At 38.9% G+C, this 18,606-nt stretch overlaps 2 protein-coding genes across 6 annotated transcripts in view; one reads left to right on the forward strand and one right to left on the reverse strand.

Moving 5' to 3' along the window:
* The first annotated feature begins 355 nt into the window (after positions 1-355).
* The window catches only part of LOC128629347 (deleted in malignant brain tumors 1 protein), a 59,710-nt gene continuing 41,459 nt past the window's right edge, over positions 356-18,606 (forward strand). Inside the window, exons 1-2 of the mRNA XM_053677077.1 lie at positions 356-365; positions 2,359-2,637. Coding sequence (XP_053533052.1) covers positions 356-365; positions 2,359-2,637 — 289 coding nt within the window. The remainder of the gene's footprint in view (positions 366-2,358; positions 2,638-18,606) is intronic.
* LOC124626072 (deleted in malignant brain tumors 1 protein) overlaps positions 10,461-18,606 on the reverse strand; it is a 33,955-nt gene continuing 25,809 nt past the window's right edge. For 3 of the 5 annotated variants that reach the window (XM_053678089.1, XM_053678087.1, XM_053678085.1), the window contains 2 exons: positions 17,287-17,565; positions 10,461-14,330 (listed from right to left, as the gene is read on the reverse strand). In XM_053678089.1, coding sequence (XP_053534064.1) covers positions 14,017-14,330; positions 17,287-17,565 — 593 coding nt within the window. In that variant the 3' untranslated portion in view covers positions 10,461-14,016. The remainder of the gene's footprint in view (positions 14,331-17,286; positions 17,566-18,606) is intronic. The other 2 variants (XR_008393927.1, XM_053678091.1) reach the window with 2 other exon arrangements.

Here is an 18,606-nt window from a genome sequence, read left to right on the forward strand (position 1 = left end):
TGTGAGAACTTTTTCTCATATTCTTCACGTCTGTGGAGAATGGGATAGGCTAGATGGAAGCCCTTTCTCACAATAACATCCAAGTTCATCTATATTTCCCCAAACCATGTAGCAAAATGATTTATCATCTTAACTCAATTAAATACCAATGAGAACATTTGAACTGATGTGTTAGACACCATTCTCCACCACCTTCTTCAAAACACCACTTTTGGAATGATGGGGTTCATACCTCTAGTACAGTTCCAGAGAAGCTGCTCCATGCATCTCATCATGAACTGACACCTTACTAGAAGTCTCTATGTTGTTTTTTTCCCCCTTTGTCAACTCTCTATATACGATGGCTAGATACTAGATGAACGGAAGTAACAAGAGGAAGTGGATTTTGACACTTTAGACGATCTGTGAACAAGTTTTTCTAATCAGTGTAGTTCTTCAAACTTGAAGTGTGAACTACACAACATGATTTTTATGGACTGATCTGATTAATGTTTTCTGCTGAATAGAGAGTGTAAAAGGTCTCTTCTGTGTCCAGCAATATTATTCAGCTCATTAACAAGCTTTTCTTCTCATTCAGTTGGGTGTGAAAATGATGGAATGAAGGACACAGATCAGTTCCCGGGTTATAATTTATAATTTTATACTCACAGTTGTTGCTTTAGCTCACTTTAACTTTATCTCACTTTAACTTACTTAAATGTAGACTAGACAAGTGTTTGTTATAGAGTAGAAGTGATATTTACTGCACATTTTAACCAGTCACTGAAACAGGAAGTGGCCAAAAAATCAACCTCAGATGAATAGAAAAACAGCATCCGTCTCATGAGCTCATGAGTTTCACCATGAGAAGACAGCAGCAGTGGACCCTCTTACTAACACCAAACTGAACGACACCTCAAGGACCAAGAATTTACTGCTTGGTAATTTCAACAATTGTACCAATTTTAATATACAGTGCCTCCCACTAATATTGGCACCCTTGGTAAATATGAGCAAAGACGACTGTGAAAGATTGTCTTTATTGTTTGACCTTTTGACCCCCCCCACCAAATTACTCTGCTCTCATGGATCCCAAATAATTGCAAACACAACACAGGTTTATCCAAAAAATATCTTTGTTAAATATAGGTGTGCAACAATTATTGTCACCTTTATGAATTGATATGAGAAAATATATTTGAAGTATATTCCCATTGACATGTTTTCTGCAAAGAACAGAAAAGAAACTGAAAGTCTGTTGTCTGGGTTGGAATTTTAGGCACCGAATTGTTCTTATGTTCAGTATTTTTATTACTATGTTCAATAACTTTTATTTTTTAATAACTTCTTTTTGAATAAGCACTTTTAACCGTTCTCGGAGGGTAGGTTGAGAATGTTCTCTAGGCTACTAATCAAAAATAGGGCCTTTGTACATTTGTTTGTTGCAAATTTACAGCTATTGCAGTTGCAATGGTTGCATTTGCTTATCAATTAACAATGAAGTTCCCCCTTTGAATTAGCATAATAAGTTTTATAGTTTAAATTCTTTAAAAAGGGCACACGGTGGCTTAGTGGTCAGCACGTTCGCCTCACACCTCCAGGGTCTGGGGTTCAAGTCCTGCCAGGGCCGTGTGTGTGGAGTTTGCATGTTCTCCCTGTGCTGCGGGGGTTTCCTCCGGGCACTCCAGTTTCCTCTGCCAGTCCAAAGACATGCATGGTAGGCTGATTGGCGTGTCTAAAGTGTCCGTAGTGTATGAATGGGTGTGTGTGTGTGAGTATGTGAGTGTGCCCTGTGATGGATTGGCACCCTGTCCAGGGTGTACCCTGCCTTGTGCCTGATGCTTCCTGTAATAGGCTCTAGGTTCCCCGTGACCCTGAAAAGGAGTAAGTGGTAGAAGATGGATGGATGGATGGATGGATGGATGGGTGAAATTATTTAAATTTAAAAACACATTGAATTGATTGTACATTGAGTTCCCTCAATAAAGAGGAAATTGAGTAAAATAATGTAAAATGTGTTAGTGTGGATTAGTAATCTGGCCCCTTGGTATAAAAGAGAAAAAGTTCTGGTCCTCGTCATTATCAAAGTTGCCCATCTCTGAATTAGACCAATATAAAAATGCACTTTGAATAAATGACACGGTTGTTTCACTTTTTTCAGTGCAGCTTGGATGTGGCAAAGCCATCAGTGCTGCTCGTAATGACCGCTTTGGTCAGGGAAGTGAATCAACCTGGGTGGATGAAGTTCAGTGTAATGGAACTGAGAGTGTATTAGATCAGTGCTCACACAGTGGATTTGGAGTAGAGAGCGATGGACATGGTGAAGATGCTGGTGCTGTGTGCTCAAATAAGGTTTTTTTTATTTGGCAATACTTGCAGACTTGAAGACTCCCACATTGACTCAGATCTCCCCAAATGCTGTGGTCTCACCTGGAGAAGTCCTTCAGTTCAGATGTTCCACACCCAGCCCAACATGCATCTCTGTAGACTTCAGTTTGTATAAAACTGGAACATCAATAGAGAAGCAAACTGCAGAATCTACAACAACATTTAATCTGACTGTAGATGCCTCACATCAGGGCCAGTACACCTGTGACTACTCATACAGGGAAAGTAACTCCACATCATCCTGGAGCAACTCCATCAGCATCACTGTAGGTATGTGCAGAGAAGATTATACTTAACAGTGTTATGTCACTAATTAATTGTTAATGTCCTTCAAATAATTGTCATTGTTTACTCATAATATACGTTATTTAAATTGTATTAACAAGACTAATGCATGCACACTGTTACTCAGTGATCGCTGAATAGGAGAATGAAAATTTTGGTGTCATGCTGTTATAGGGAAATAATCAAGCAGGAGGTGGTCAATTAAATTAATTCACTTGCCCATAATAATACATCCATAAGTGTTTTTTTCCTCTTATACCGCAGCAATATACCAACAATTTATATAATAAATACATTTTATTGATTTTTATAAATATTAAAGGATGATACGCGATGTGTTCAGAGTTTTATTTATTGGAATGTCCATGAAACAAGTTTGTAGCAGCTATAGAAAAGCATTACAACGTGCTGACACTAGAGATTCCTTCTATAAATGTACATTAAACATCTCCTTATAGAAAACTACCGCGCATGAATAAGTATCTCTTTCTTATTATAAATAAATAGCTTGTATTTATACAAGTATTGAATGCGTCAACATTTTTTTCAGTAAGTATATTTCCAATGAGGTTATTCACAGGAAATTTTCACAGGTCATCAGTATTAACTCAAGAAATCCACAAATATAAAGAATTCACAACATAAATAAGGTCCATAAATAAAGTATCCATAAACAGTATTGAACACGCTATGAAAAAGCCGTTCTCCAAGGCAAGGTAAGGCAAGGAACCATCTGAAATCCGTAACAAATTAGAAAGTAATTATAACTCCTATCTGTGCAGATTAATATCAGCTGGGTTCGTAAATTGATGGTCTATAAAAAGGCTTTTCACTAAGAAGGTGTCACACAAGAAACATCTCATGATGGGTAAAAGCAAAGAGCTCCCGCAAGACCTTTGCAACCTTATTGCTGTGAAACATATTGTTGGAATCAATTACAGACATATTTTAAAACTTCTGAATCTCACTGACAATAAATGTAATACAATGCAGTGTGAGTGACTCGAATGAAGTTAAGACTTGCTTTAATTCAATATGTAGATGGTCAGGAAATGCCAGTCCCTTCTCCAATTTCTGTTTGAAATGTACTCGTGGCTAAAGGTCCTAGAATATAGATCAACTAAAACTGGGCAAACAAAATCGATTGATAAGCCACAACATAAAGTTGTCCTCGCTCTCAGCATAAAGTTTCCAGGACCCTAAAAACACATTCCTCCCTCCACAAAGCTGCCTGAGCCAAATCTTTAAAAAGGCTCAATCCCAATCGATTTTTAAACATGCCTTTTTATTATTTTATTTTCATTACCTCCTAGGCTATGGAGACATGAACAGTTTCCACTTCAGTCCACCTTTAGAAGTAGTCAACTGCTAGAAGATAGGTCTTTTATTCGCAAGAAAGGTCTACCCCAACTTTTCACCAGGGCCACTTGCATCGTGCTGATTAGAGTGCTGCTGTGCTCTAGCCCTACATTTAGATATTCCCACGTCCTTCATGCTTCTTTCTAGCATTTCTGCTTGTTAACGGAGTAATAATCTAATCAAATAATAAAAGCTAACGAGATGTTTAACATTAATGGAAGGATCTTCATTGTCAACACTGTAACAGTCAAGGGTTAAGCTGTAAATTTACAATTTCTGACACAGTCTTTAGGACAGAGTTCACATTTTTTGAGAAAAAAAGGGACTGATGTACAACAAGTGATAGCAAGAAATAACTTGTTTAACAGACATTCCACAACTTTAAAGCTAACTATAAATGGATACAATGTATGATGTGTCATTCTGTAATTAACAAAGACAAATTATTAGCAAATTGCTGTGGTATAAAAAGAATTAAACACAGGAAAGTGTTTTTTTTTTTTTTTCTTGCTTGTTTTATTCTTGCAGAATTGAATATGCATTGATATGGAAATAACCTCACATCACTTTGTGTGTATCTTTTAGTGTTGGGCCCGAATCCACCTTTGTCGAGTTCAAGTCAAGACCAAGTCCTTAACCAATCGAGTCCAAAAGGGGCCGAGTTGGACTTAAGTCCAAGTCCTTAATGGTAGATCCAGAGTTGAGTCTGGCCGAGTCCAGAAAGTAATTCAATTGAAAAAAGATTTGAAATTGCAATTGTAAACTCAACACTGAGCTGTTAAATTAACATTTTAACCTAACGGGATTAAAAGTACCCACAACTCTAGCATTTTCACATAATCATTTTACAGATTCCAGAAACACAAGCAAGAGTCTTAAAGAAAAGAACGAGACAAGTGCAAAACCTTACTGTGAAATCACAGAAACCATTTTCCACCAGAAGGAAAGTGGACAGTGGATTTTCCATTGATAATATGCTCTTATTTTAATTACAGGTGGCTCTTTTTTAATTGCAAGTTACATTGATTTCAAAATCACATTCAGTCTATAAAAATACTATTATATTGTAGCTATGTGCCTGCATCATATTGCATCACTTTATTGTTTTTACTCACTAGTTTAGTACATTTACATTTATGCACTTAGCAGACACTTTTATCCAAAGTGACTTACAAATGAGAAAGATACAAGCAAAGCGATATCAAGCAGAGAACAATACAATACAGTGTTACCATATGAGATCCATTAATTGAATTCCAGAAGAAGCAAAGTGCAGAGTAGAGGTGTAAGTGCAATTTTTTTTTTTTAATGAGTTTGTTAGGTGTTCATTGAAGAGGTGGGTCTTTAGTTGTTTTTTGAAGATGGTGAGAGATTCTGCTGTCCGGATTGATATTGGAAGTGCATTCCACCACTGAGGAACCGTTAGTGTGAAGGTTTTGGAAAGGGACCTTGCGCCACGCTGAGTTGGAACTGCTAAACGTCGGTCGCTAATCGATCGCAGATTGCGAGAGGGAATGTAGGCCTTCAGGAGAGAGTTGAGGTAGGGGGGCGCTGTTCCTGACAAGGTCTTGTAGGTGAGCATCAAGGCCTTGAACTTGATGCGGGCAGCTACAGGAAGCCAGTGGAGGGAGATGAAGAGGGGTGTGACATGGGTTCTCTTGGACTGGTTGAAGACGAGGCGTGCCGCAGCATTCTGAATCATCTGAAGGGGTTTGATGGAGCTGGCTGGGAGGCCTGAAAGCAGTGAGTTGCAGTAGTCCAGTTTAGAGATAACAAGAGCCTGGACTAGAATCTGTGTAGCCTGTTTGGTGATAGTAGTCATCTCAGTGATCAACTATGGAATCTGGGCAGTGTTTACTTTTGTTACTATTGCTCAATACATATGGTATAGTATGTATGTGCTATATGTATGCATGTACGCATGTACAGATATATGGAAATAAATAAGTAGCCCCATGGAAATTGTTGCCTTTTTTGGCGTATTTGGATGAGCAAACATTTGATTACAAACTGTGCCTATTAATAAAGTTGATATTCTTGAATAAAACCACAAGGAAAATTAGCTTTTCAGTCATTTGTTCAACAGAAATATCAACAGATGTGATGAAAGAAAAAGTGTGGAAAAAGTAAGTACACCCTTGGCCTTACAATTATAACATAAAAGATAACCTCTGCTTTTAAAATCAAACACTGCTGAGATATTTCTGAAATGTTGATGTACACTGGCTATCAAAGGTTCTGGAGACGTTCCTGCAATTTGACATTTTATATGTCTGTGGAATTAAGGAATTAGTTGTCCGGAGCTCCCTCAGTTCGCAGGAACCCAAGCAATTAGTTGCCTTACCTGCCCTGTAGCTCCATCCTGCCCCAGTACAAAACTCAATAGCCCTGTCGTGTCTTTCTCTGAGAGTGTCATGAGAATTTTTTTTTTGGTACCTGAAGAAAAATAATGGTTCTGTTACACTTTTGTGGGATTTTTTTTTATTTAGTTTTGCTTACATGGTTTGGCTCCACCTGCCCTCTTAGAGCAATGTGTGACTGCAATCAATACTGCAGGTTCTACTGACTAGTCACCTTTGTCCTCTGATGGAACATGACGGGCGTGATCTCTTCCTGGGTAATTCCTCCCTCATCCAGGATTCACTGAATTCTTTTTATGAGGACAGAAATGACATAAATCATATGTTATGGCCTTCTTAGTTATCAGATCTCAGTACAATTGAACACCTGCGGGAGATTCTCCACCACAATCATCAAAACACTTCATACCTCCAGAGGAAATGGGTCAGTTTATACTGGAAGTGCTACAAATTCAATGTACATACCAGCAATATAGTCCTTCGGTTTAAATTTAAATAATCAATCTCATAAAGTCGTCAGTCTTGTTAAATCCGCCTCATTAGGAAATCAGTCTCATAAAATTTTTATTAGAAATTAAAAACACAAACTTTTAAATAAATCAAAATCAAATTTATCCGAGAGAAATGAATGACTTTCTGAAAGGCTTCATTCTGAGCAGTTTGTCTTCGTGCATACGTGCGGTTCAGTCGGCTTTATAACTCCGGCCATCCGACAAGGTTGAAAGCAAAAGGAACTTGCACAAAAAGGGGAGAACAAACATGCGCACTGTTGCTGAGAGGATTTTGATTCTCCAAGAGATCTGAGTGGGGAGAGCATTCCAACTCCGCAAACACAGGGCCATGATACTGTATATATATTTCTGTAAAGCTTTTTTGTGGCAGTGTCCATTGTTGAAAGTTGAACTATTCAAATAATAATGAATCGAATTGCATTGAACTCATCAAAACATTCAGTGAGCCCTGGATGGGGATGGAGTCATCCCGGAAGAGAACATGCCCATCAGGATAGAAATGTTTCACTGCATAAAAGGATCAATGTGATCAGTCATAAAAATTGCAGTACTTATTTGCAATGATCTAGAAAAAATAAAAGTGGAGCCAATACATGCCAGCAAAAATAAATGCCCCCCCATTGTGTAACAGAGTCATTGTCTTTTTTCTTTAATTTGTCACCAATCTGTATCTCTACCCAAGTAATACACTCCTACCACTTTGTAAGAAATGAACGTTGAAGAGTTAAATTAATCAAATATACAAAACAAAAATGTAAATATGCCTCAGTGTTAAGAACATGGCTTTTAGGAAACCGTGTTCAGGCTCTGGAAATTTCATGACACTTTTAGAGAAGATAAGTGATATTGCTATAAATGGTCCTGTTGCAGCACGTTCGCCTCACACCTCCAGGGTCCAGTCTTTGAGTCCCGCCGGGGCCATGCGTGTGCGGAGTTTGCATGTTCTCCCTGGGCTGCGGGGGTTTCCTCCAGGTATTTCCACATAGCCAAGATCGGGTTCTTCCCTTTGGGCTATCTTTATCCCCTCGCATCTTCACAAAGTGCATGTATGTCATTCTGGCTCCATTGTGACTCCAGAGCATCCAAGTTCTAAATTACCTGGATGACTGGTTAATTCTAGCACGATCCAGGAAACTGGCAGTTCAACATCAAGATGTTGTTCTTGCCCACATAAAGAGCTTTGGGCTCAGGTTGAACCTCAGAAAAGTATGCTTTCTCCAGTGCAGTGGACAACTTTTCTAGGGGTTATAAGGATTCTACTTCGATGAGGGCATTTCTATCCCCAACATGTGTAGGGTCAATCCTATCAACATTGAGCAAGATAAAGCTGGATCTTGGCATCCCCTCCAGTCTCTATAGACTATTGGAGCTCATGGCAGCAGCAGCCAGCATCAATTGAGCAGTCACCATGTGTTTACAGACAACACAGTGGTGGTCTCATATATTGACCACCAGGGAGGATTATGTCCATGCCCCCTGTTCAGGCAGGCACAACTAATTCTTCTCTGGGCAAAGGGAAAGTTTTGGCAGTGAGTGCAATGTACATTCTTGGCAACTGGAATGTGGGGAGCAGACATCCTGTTGAGGCAGGTGCTGAGGCCCAGGGATTGGTGGCTTCATCCACAAGTGGTGGAATCCATATGGTGGAGGTTTCGCCAAGCGGGACTGCATGTGTTCGCCTCCAAGGAGACAACACACTGCCCGCTGTGGTTCCCCTTCACTCCTCCTGCACAATCAGGGCTGGACGCCATGGTGCACATGTGGCCATGGTCACATTTGTACACTTTTCCCCCGATCGCTCTGCTCCCACAAGTTCTAGCAAGAGTTCGCCAAGACAGCCTTTGTCATGCTGCTAATAGCACCTTATTGGCCAGCTCAAATATGGTTCATAGAGATAATATCCCTGCTAGACGGCACTCATTGGGAGATTCCCATCTTCAGGGATCTGTCTCAAGCCGGAGGGCTGATTTATCACCCTATGAACCATGGAGGGGCACCAGCTCATAGATTCTGGTCTCACAACTGAGGTTGTAGAGACCATGTTGAACCCTAGAGCACCATCCACGAGGAAATTCTATGCACTCAAGTGGTGGCTTTTTGTCTTGTGGTGTGAGGAATGCCAGCTAGACCCAGTGACCTGCTACAGTCCTGGAGTTCTTACAAGGATGTTTCTCAGCGAGGTGGGCTCCTTCTACAATCTGGGTTTACATGGCCACCATTTCAGCCAGCCACGCCCTTGTTGATGGAGCCTCTGTGGGGCAACATCCTCTAACTTCAAGGTTTATGCATGGTGTCAGGTGGCTGTAGGCCACGCATACCTTCCTGGGACCTTTCTGTGCTCCTAGAAGGTCTGTCAGGTGCCCCATTTGTGCCTTTAGCGTCAGCCTCTGAGGAGAATCTGACTCTAAAGGTAGCTCTTACATTACATTTAGATTTGTCATGCAGTCTTACAGTTATCTCGTTTTAAACAAGTGAGCAGTTGAGGGTTAAGGGCCTTTGACTAAGGACCTAGCAGTGGCAGTTTAGTGGGGCTTTGAACTCACAATCTTCCAAGCAGAAGTCCAAAGTCTTAACCACTGAGCTACCAATATCCTGATTCCACCGAGGCCTGAGGCATGTCAGGGATATGGATCAGCATTCCCACCTCCATGAAGGAACACTGAATCTGGAAATGGTCTTTTTCTCACAGTGCCAACAAAGCTGCCCTGGATTTTGCCCCAGATATGGTAGTCACAGGATGTTCCCCCTGTGAGGAGAGACAGATCATGGGGAGATGTTAGAGAGGTAAACTGTGTGAAAACTTGGTCCAGTGTGTCAGTTTCAGGGCCCTGGCACCTCAGTACTGTGGAGCTGGAACCAGGGAAGAAGAAGGGAGGGGAGAGAGGAGGGGAGAGAGAGTGAGAAAGAGAGAAATATAGACTAGGAACTGCCAAAGTGATTCTCCACCTGTCACCAAATGACAACAGGAATCCTTCAGATGCGGTAGGCAAAGGGGTGGCTGACCAAAGTGAGGTGAAACAACTGGAGTCATCAATACATTGCAAGACCACCTCTTGACACTTACGCCATCCTTCCTCTATGCTGGGACACAAGCTGGGCTTTGGTGAGCCTCAAATGTGTGCTGTAGATGTGGTGGGGTGCAGCAGCATCTGGAGTGCACACTGTGTCTCGGCCAACTCCTGAGCAAGAGTTTCAAAGTAAATTTGTTGTTTGTTGCACAGGTTAAGAAGCAGTTAATGTAGAGTTTGATGGAGCATGAGTGGGGAGGCTTCCATGTTGGTGTCTGAGACCTCCGTCAATCTGGGTTTAGGCACCACTGTAGCCAAAAGAGCGAAATTGGCTGTACTCTCAGGGAGGGAGGTTCTACCCTTCTTCTACATGCAGAATAAGGCACTATTGGAGACAACCTGTATGGGAGTCGACCAAGTGTAAGGTGGTAAGAAAAGTGCAGATGATTGATTAAGAAAAACACACACACACACACACACACACACACACACACACACACACACACACACACACACACACACACACACACACCCTGGTTGGTAAAAAGAAACTTTACATATCAATCAAAGACTTTAACATTCATTTTATTAACTCAATTTACAAATAGTAAAAAAAAAAAATTAAAAATAAAGAAAAGTTTTTTTGTTTGTTTGTTTGTTTTTTATCACCAATAAGTATTTGCAGAATAATTTGTCCCGTTTAGTTCCAAAATACCCCAAATCCCAATCTGCTATTCATAAGGCTGGATATATAAGAGATAAGAGAGTAAATACAATAAATGAATCAAATACATTCAAAATTCACTAAATTAATTCCCATAATCTGAAACTCAAATTAAATCCAATTTTAAAAAATGTATAACAATGTTAAGAAAAAATAGACAAAGGGAGTTTAATCTAATCTAAAAAATATGAATAGAATATACATGATTGTTTTGGAAGTTTATGAGTGATATTAGAATTAAAAATGATATTTCAGTTGTCCCATTCATTATTTTCTGATTTCTGCATTAGTCATCAGTTTATGGAAAACACTCATGGATCATTTAACTCTTGATGCATTTTAATATTTAATATTAACAATAATTTAAAATGAAAACAAGAATATACCTATTTGTATTAAGAAAGTGAAATAAAAAGTTTTATTATCGGACCTGAACACACTAAACAGCCGAATACAAACTGATTCTATAATCAGCATTATTTAAAAAAACTAAGAAGCAATATTATATATCCAATTGAATCATGTGATTGTTTGGGGACTGTACATACTGATAATTATTAAGTTCTCAACACTAATCTACACAGTTTGCATAAACTTCATCATCTTCATAGTCATTGTCCACAGCCCTTGTTTGTTCATCAGCATTACCATAAACGTAGTCATTATCAGGCTTGTCTGAATCGTCCTTCTGCTGGAAAATAGTTTCTGTGTTTTCATAAATAGCTTCATCATCTGACTCATTCGCTCCTTGGGGGCACTGATATGCGTTTTTGGCACCTGTAAAGTTATTGTGTCAAAAATGCAAGTTTTTAGCATATTCGTCTAACAAGGTATATTCCGGTTCAACAAGAATAATACAAGTAATGTATAAAATGCTGTGTCATGTCATTAAAGGAAGGTAATGAATGACTGAAGTTGCATCTAAAATGTTTTTATTCCTCTTATGCCTCAGCAATTTGCCAATAATTACAATTTTTGATTAATTAAAGAATATGTCATAGTTGTTAGGTCTGCAAAACAAGATAATTTTTCTCATCACTCATGCTATAGCAGCTATTACTAAGAAACTTATAGCAGTTACTAAGAAACTGTCAAATGTTTCTCAGCAAACTCCTCTATCCTGAAGACTTACCCTCGTCAGATAACTTGACAAGTTTTATCTCTGACTGTTGCAAAGCACCGACACTGGAAATTTCTTAAATGCTAAAGAAACATCTCTTTACAGAACATCATTTCAACCACGACACATTGAAAAAAATCTATTTATATAGCGCATCTGCCATATAATCACTGATGTTGTTACTATAGAAATAATGGCCGTTATTTATCAAGCTGGATACAAACGGATCTATGCATAAATTTTATGTATCCGAATTTACACAAAAAATTATATTCATGAAAGCCATAAATACAGAAAAGCTTTCATATCCTACTCCTGCTCCTGTATGTGTGTGTAAATTTACGCATAAGAATACTAAGTAATTGAAACCTCGACTGATTGGCTTCGATTCATATAATTGTCAATGAGTTACTGCACTGGCACCAAGACGTTAGCAGCTGATTCTTTAAGTCCTTTAAGTAGGTTGCAAGGTGGGGCCTCCATGGATTGGACTTATTTGTCCAGCAAATCCCACATATGCTCAATCAGAGGCCAGGTCTTCACCTTTAGCTCTTTGTCATGTTCCTCACTGATTAGTACCTATCAAAAGTGGTCCAAGGAAGGATAACCAGTAAACTGGTGACAGGGTCATGGGTGCCCGAGGCTCACTGATGCACACCGGGAGTGGACACTAGCCCATCCTGTCTGATCCCACAGAAGAGCTACTGTAGGTCAAATTGCTGAAAATGTTAATGCTGGCTATGACAGAAAGGTGTCAGAACACACTGCTGACCCCTGTCCACCACCAAAAGTGCCTATAATGGGCACGTGAGGATGAGAACTGGACCGTGAATGATGGAATGGAAGAAGGTGGCCTGGTTTGATAAATCACGTTTTTATTTTTTTTTTACATCATATGGATGACCAGGTGCATCACTTTCCTGGGGATGAGATCGCACCAGGATGCACTATGGGAAGAAGGCAAGCCGGCAGAGGCAGTGTGATGCTCTGGGCAATGTTCTCCTGAGAAACCTTGGGTCCTGACATTTGAGTGGATGTTACTTTGCACTGTTTGTGCTGTTGCAGACCAAGTACAAACCTGTGGTCTCTTTCAGCAGCATAACGCATCCTGCAACACTGCAGAAATAGTTCAGGAATGGTTTGAGGAACATGACAAAGAGTTCAAGGTGTTGACTTGGCCTCCAATTTCCCCAGATCTAAATCCAATCAAGCATCTGTGGGAAGTGCTTGACGAACAAGTCCGGTCCATGGAGGCCCCACCTCACAACTTACAGGACTTAAAGGATCGGCTGCTACTCTGTTGGTGCCAGATACCACAGCACACCTTCAGAGGTCTTGTGGAGTCTAGTGTAGTCTAGTCTGTGTGTGTATGTATGTATATATATATATATATATATATATATATATATATATATATATATATATATATATATACACACACACACGCACACACACAGTATCTCCCAAAAGTGAGTACACCCCTCACATTTTTGTAAATATTTGATTATATCTTTTCATGTGACAACACTGAAGAAATGACACTTTGTTACAGTGTAAAGTAGTGAGTGTACAGCTTGTGTAACAGTGTAAATTTGCCGTCCCCTAAAAATAACTCACCACACAGTCATTAATGTCTGAACCACCCCACAGATGCTCGATAGGGTTTAGGTCTGGAGACATGCTTGGCCAGTCCCATCACCTTCACCCTCAGCTTCTTTAGCAAGGCAGTGGTCATCTTGGAAGTGTGTTTGGGGTCGTTATCATGCTGGAATACTGCATACTGATCATGCTCTGCTTCAGTATGTCACAGTTCATGTTGGCATTCACACACTGTTACACAAGCTGTACACTCACTACTTTACATTGAAGCAAAGTGTCATTTCACAGTGTTGTCACATGAAAAGATATAATCAAATATTTACAAAAATGTGAGGGGTGTACTCACTTTTATGAGATACTGTATATATAGTTTTTCACTCCATACTATGTAAACAGTTTTGTTTTCAGATTTGTTATTAAAGGGGTGTTTAATAATTATAGTTAATTAATAACTACAGCAACTCTCGTGGTGTATTCTTCTTCTTATCCGTTTGATATTTTCGTCTTTTTTGTGTATTCTCAAAGAAAATGATGACTGGAACTAAGATGAGAAGCAGTCCTACTGTCACTCTAATACCAATATAAGGAGCCAGAAATACTGAGTGAGAAATCATCATCATCATCATCATCAACAACAATATTTTACCCATTAAACTGCCGAACAGAAAATAAAAGAACTAGTTCATTTTGCTATACTTTTCACAGTGATTTCCAGCTGCTCAGTGGTAGCGGAGGTAAAGGTGTGTGAAGACACGTTAACTTCATAAGTACAGCTGTAGTTTCCCTGATGGACAAAATCTGCCTCAGGAAACAAGAAGACGGCTGAGTGGTTAACAGCTGACTGAGTGCTGGTGATGTTGGATCCACTGAAATTCAAGTTGAAAGAACCTCCTGGATACTGAGGTTCAGTGGAGCAGATGATGGAGAAGCTGTAGCCCCTTGTCACTTCTGGTCCACCAGCAGCACTAAAGGAGATATTGGGCTGCTGCAAGTTCACTAGAAAACAACAAGCAGGGTCTCTCTTATTGAAAATGGTGAAATGAAGAGAACGAATTTGTTTTATAGCTGAAGTCAAAGCTGCAAATATTGCTTTGTACTAGCAATAAAAAGCCCTCAAATCTTAAGTAAAATCAAAGGTGATAAAGTTACGCAGGGCTGTGTATGGCACATATTCCAACATTACATTTAACAAAGAGTATCTTATAATTGTTGATGTTCATAATGGCAGGAGTTTCCAATGTTATTGCTTTGAAGCAGTCAGAAGTATATTTGTAACGAGGTTCCCTTTCAAAGGGAAGTCAATGTTGCGTGAGCTCCACACTGTGTGAAGCGCCCTCGTGTGTGACCGGCATCTGAAGCTTTATAAGCCTGCTGTGATCAGATGACATGGCAATGGTGTCGTGTCACCTGTGAACTGTGCCATCAGCCTTATTATCTTCAGTGAGACTGCATGTCGGTCGTTTGAGTAATGCTCGCAAAAAGCATTAATTTGGCACACAGATAGAGGACATGATGTGTTACTACAGCAAATTTGGAGTCTTTCACTCAACCCCTCTAGCGCCACCAATTGTCCAAATTTGCACTCATGTTTATGTTAATAACTTTTTTAAACAAAATTCTTTTTTCCTCTGATCCCTTGGCTCAAGACGATTCGATTGCTCCCTATGACATAATTTTCCGTCATGAAAATTTTTCCGCTATTTTGAATTTTCAGAAAAACCCAATTTTTTAAAACTCCTGCTAGGCTGTTTGATTTGCACGAAAATTGGCCTGCATCAACTAGATGCATGCACAACAAAATTTTATTCACAGAATTTTGATAAACCATACCGTTTTCGAATGGTCCTTCAACGAATTTGATGAACACACAAAATTTAACTTGAGGCTGTATCTCCACAACGCTTTGAGGGATTGTGAGTAAACATGGAACGTGTCATCAGCATTAGGCCCTGAGGTTATGTGCAGAGTTTTGGTACACTGCCCCGTACTGGTCAGGAGATAGGAAAAATGGCTATTTTCACTTAAAAGTCTTGAATGCTTTCCCACATGATGACCATCATGCCCAGATACTACCTGAGCAGTTTCAGAACAGCAGCACATACTGGACAAAATTTCTAAGTGGCTGTTTTTAGTTATTTTTAAAATAAATGTTTTTTTTTTTATCATTGAAAGTTTACATTTTCTAACTCCTCATACACTGTTCATCGGACTCTAACAAAAAACATGTCACAAAGCTTCTTTTGCTGCTCATGCTGCCGATAATTGTCTTGACCCCAGAATTGCTGCCTGCAGATATATTTATTATTATTAATAATATTATTATTATTATTGTTGTTGTTGTTGTTATCTCCCTAAAGTGCCCAATAACTCAAGATCTGAATGGTAAAAAGTTTATATTTATTATTATTATTATTATTATTATTATTATTATTATTATTATTGTTGTTGTTGTTGTTGTTGTTGTTGTTGTTGTTATCTCCCTAAAGTGCCCAAAACTCAAGATCTGAATGGTAAAAAGTTTTGATATTTGCACATTGATACTACAGTCCACGAATAATTACCACACCACATTAGTCCACAGGTGGTGCTACATGGCCATACCCAAATTCTGTGATTTTCCCCATCAGTCCAAATTGTCTGAAAAAATAAATACCTTATTTTTCATGGCGAACAAAAAATGCCATCGGGACCCATGAAGTCTGCCATGATAGATTTTCCAGTACATTGAAAATTTGTCCACAGCTACAAAAATCTTCCCCTCATGAACTGTATGTCCGATTGACTTGAACTGTGGTACATATGTGTGGGATACATGTCTTTCTATAGGGCAATAAACAACAATAAATCAAATAAAAATTGGCAGAACTATTTACACATTGGTGCATTGACAATTGTTGCACATATTTCTTGTGTCCATAAATCAGTGGAACATTAACCTATGGGCTTGATCTGTGCCACACACAAAGAGGACACTACAGTATGTTACCATGTGCGATGGCAATCTCATATCTCCAAGAAGAATTACATTAAAAGGAATATTATCTTTGGTAATATCTTTCATATTATATTTAACAATATCTTTATCGTCCATCAGATGGCGCTGTTTGTCTTGGATTGGCCCAAAGTAGTCTTCATTTCGTTTAATGTTATAGCAGCACAGAGTAAATCAAATTAATGTTATAGCAGCAGGAATAAATTCTAAATAATGTATAAATAGCATTGTATCAGCACAAAGTAATTCTCCAAAACCCTTACTGACTCCTGAATCTTCTCTACAATGATTATTTGTGGAAAACTAAAAAAAATAACTTAAAATCTGTCATTGAGCCAAATGCGTTGAAATGTCGTATCTGTGGGATACATTTATCTACCATGTACATTTTGAAATGGTCCGCAATATTGAGGAGGAATCCGCCAATGCTGCTTGCAGCTTTATTTTTCTCTCTTTATTTTATTATAACTACAATAAGCAGAAAACATATAAAAACATTAAAAAATATATATATGTTGACTTTCCTCTGGCTGTTTAGAGAAAATAACTCTTTTTTTTTTTTTTGGCTTTTATGGCTCTGCCAGAGGAAAAGGTTCCAGACCTCTGTGCTTGTCTGTTAATAAATACATTTAAATAATATACAAATTAAAGACAATAATTAATTATTTACATAACACTGTTCAGTATAATTGGAATATGATTGGAACTGCACTTACACACCTCTAGCAGGTGTAGGTGTGCTCATTTAAGCAGAGGACATGCCTACAGAATGTGGGCTCCCTACTTCCCCCACATCACCTCCCCCCAACACAAACTAACAGAATGCATGCTTTGGTCTTGTTAAATAAGCAATTTCAAAAATATAAAAAAATATGGGTATTCACTGACGATTCTTTTAACAGCATAAATAATTAATTAATGACTAAATGCTGTTCAGTATAACATCCTCTCTGCACTTACCCACAGTGATGGTAATGGAGTTGCTCCTGGATGATGTGGAGGCAATTTCCCTGTATGAGTAGTCACAGGTGTACTGGCCCTGATGTGAGGCATCTACAGTCAGAGTAAATGTTGTTGTTGTCTCTCCAGGTTGGTTCATTATTAATGTTCCATTTTTATACAATCTGAAGTCTACAGACATGCATGTTGGGCTGGTTGTGGTACATCTGAACTGAAGGACTTCTCCAGGTAAGACCGCAGAGTTTGGGGAGATCTGGGTCAGTGTAGGAGTCTGCATGTCTGCAAGTATTGCCGAATAAAAAAACCTAATTTGAGCAACAACAGCAACTAACTTATTTGAGCACACAACTCTGGCATCTTCACAATGTCCACAGTTCTCTTCTCCAAATTCTCTGTGTGAGCACTGATCTAGCATCTACCCAGATTGATCTACTTCATCCACCCAGGTTGGTTCACTGCCCTGACCAAAGCTGGCATTATGAGGAGCACTGACATTTTTACCACATTCAAGTTGTCTACACACCACTTCTGCATCCTTTAAGTCCCAATCATCATACACTGTTCCTCACTGGGCATTGTGCTGGATCTCCACTCAACCACAACAGTTACTCGGACCATTCACCAGCTTCATCTGATTATGACTGATTTTTCTGTTTATCAGTTGAAATAATATGATAAAAGAAATAATATTATAAACAAAACCAGCTGAGGTTGCAGAAAAATTTGCAGAAATTTTTTTTTAGCTAGACCAATTTTTTAGTAGGATGTATTTTAAGAAAACTGTATTTTCTATACACCTTCACAAACGGGCTACTGTAAAGGTAATGCTCAGATATTCCACATAGAGTGACTGCAGTGCAGGAGAACAAAGCAAACAAACAGTGTTTTAAATCACTGTTCAGTTATAAATACCATCAACAGTTTGTAAAGTGCTTTCTATTTTGTTGTTCCTGTATAATATTGCTTTAGCCACAATGTTCAGCCTTTTTCTCCAAATCCTTCCTGCCCCATTAAGGGGGGCACGCCCCATAGTATGTATACCTCTGACAGAGATGATAACAGGAACCAACTTCATGGATGGACTGCAACATTAAATGTAACTATAAATAGATCAAATGTACAGTATAATGTGTTGTTTTTAAATCAATAAAAAATAGTACTTGTTTGCAAATTGACATGTTATAAGTGAAACAAAACATTGTAAGAAAAAAAAATCCTATAAAAGTACACCCCCTAGTGTTTTATTTCTTACTTATTATGTACATACTATTGTACAGTGGCTGGCAAGGATAAGGAAGAGTATGGGCGTTATTTTAGCTT

The sequence above is a fragment of the Ictalurus punctatus genome, chromosome 2 (assembly GCF_001660625.3).
Source record: "Ictalurus punctatus breed USDA103 chromosome 2, Coco_2.0, whole genome shotgun sequence".
Classification (NCBI taxonomy): Eukaryota; Metazoa; Chordata; class Actinopteri; order Siluriformes; family Ictaluridae; genus Ictalurus; species Ictalurus punctatus.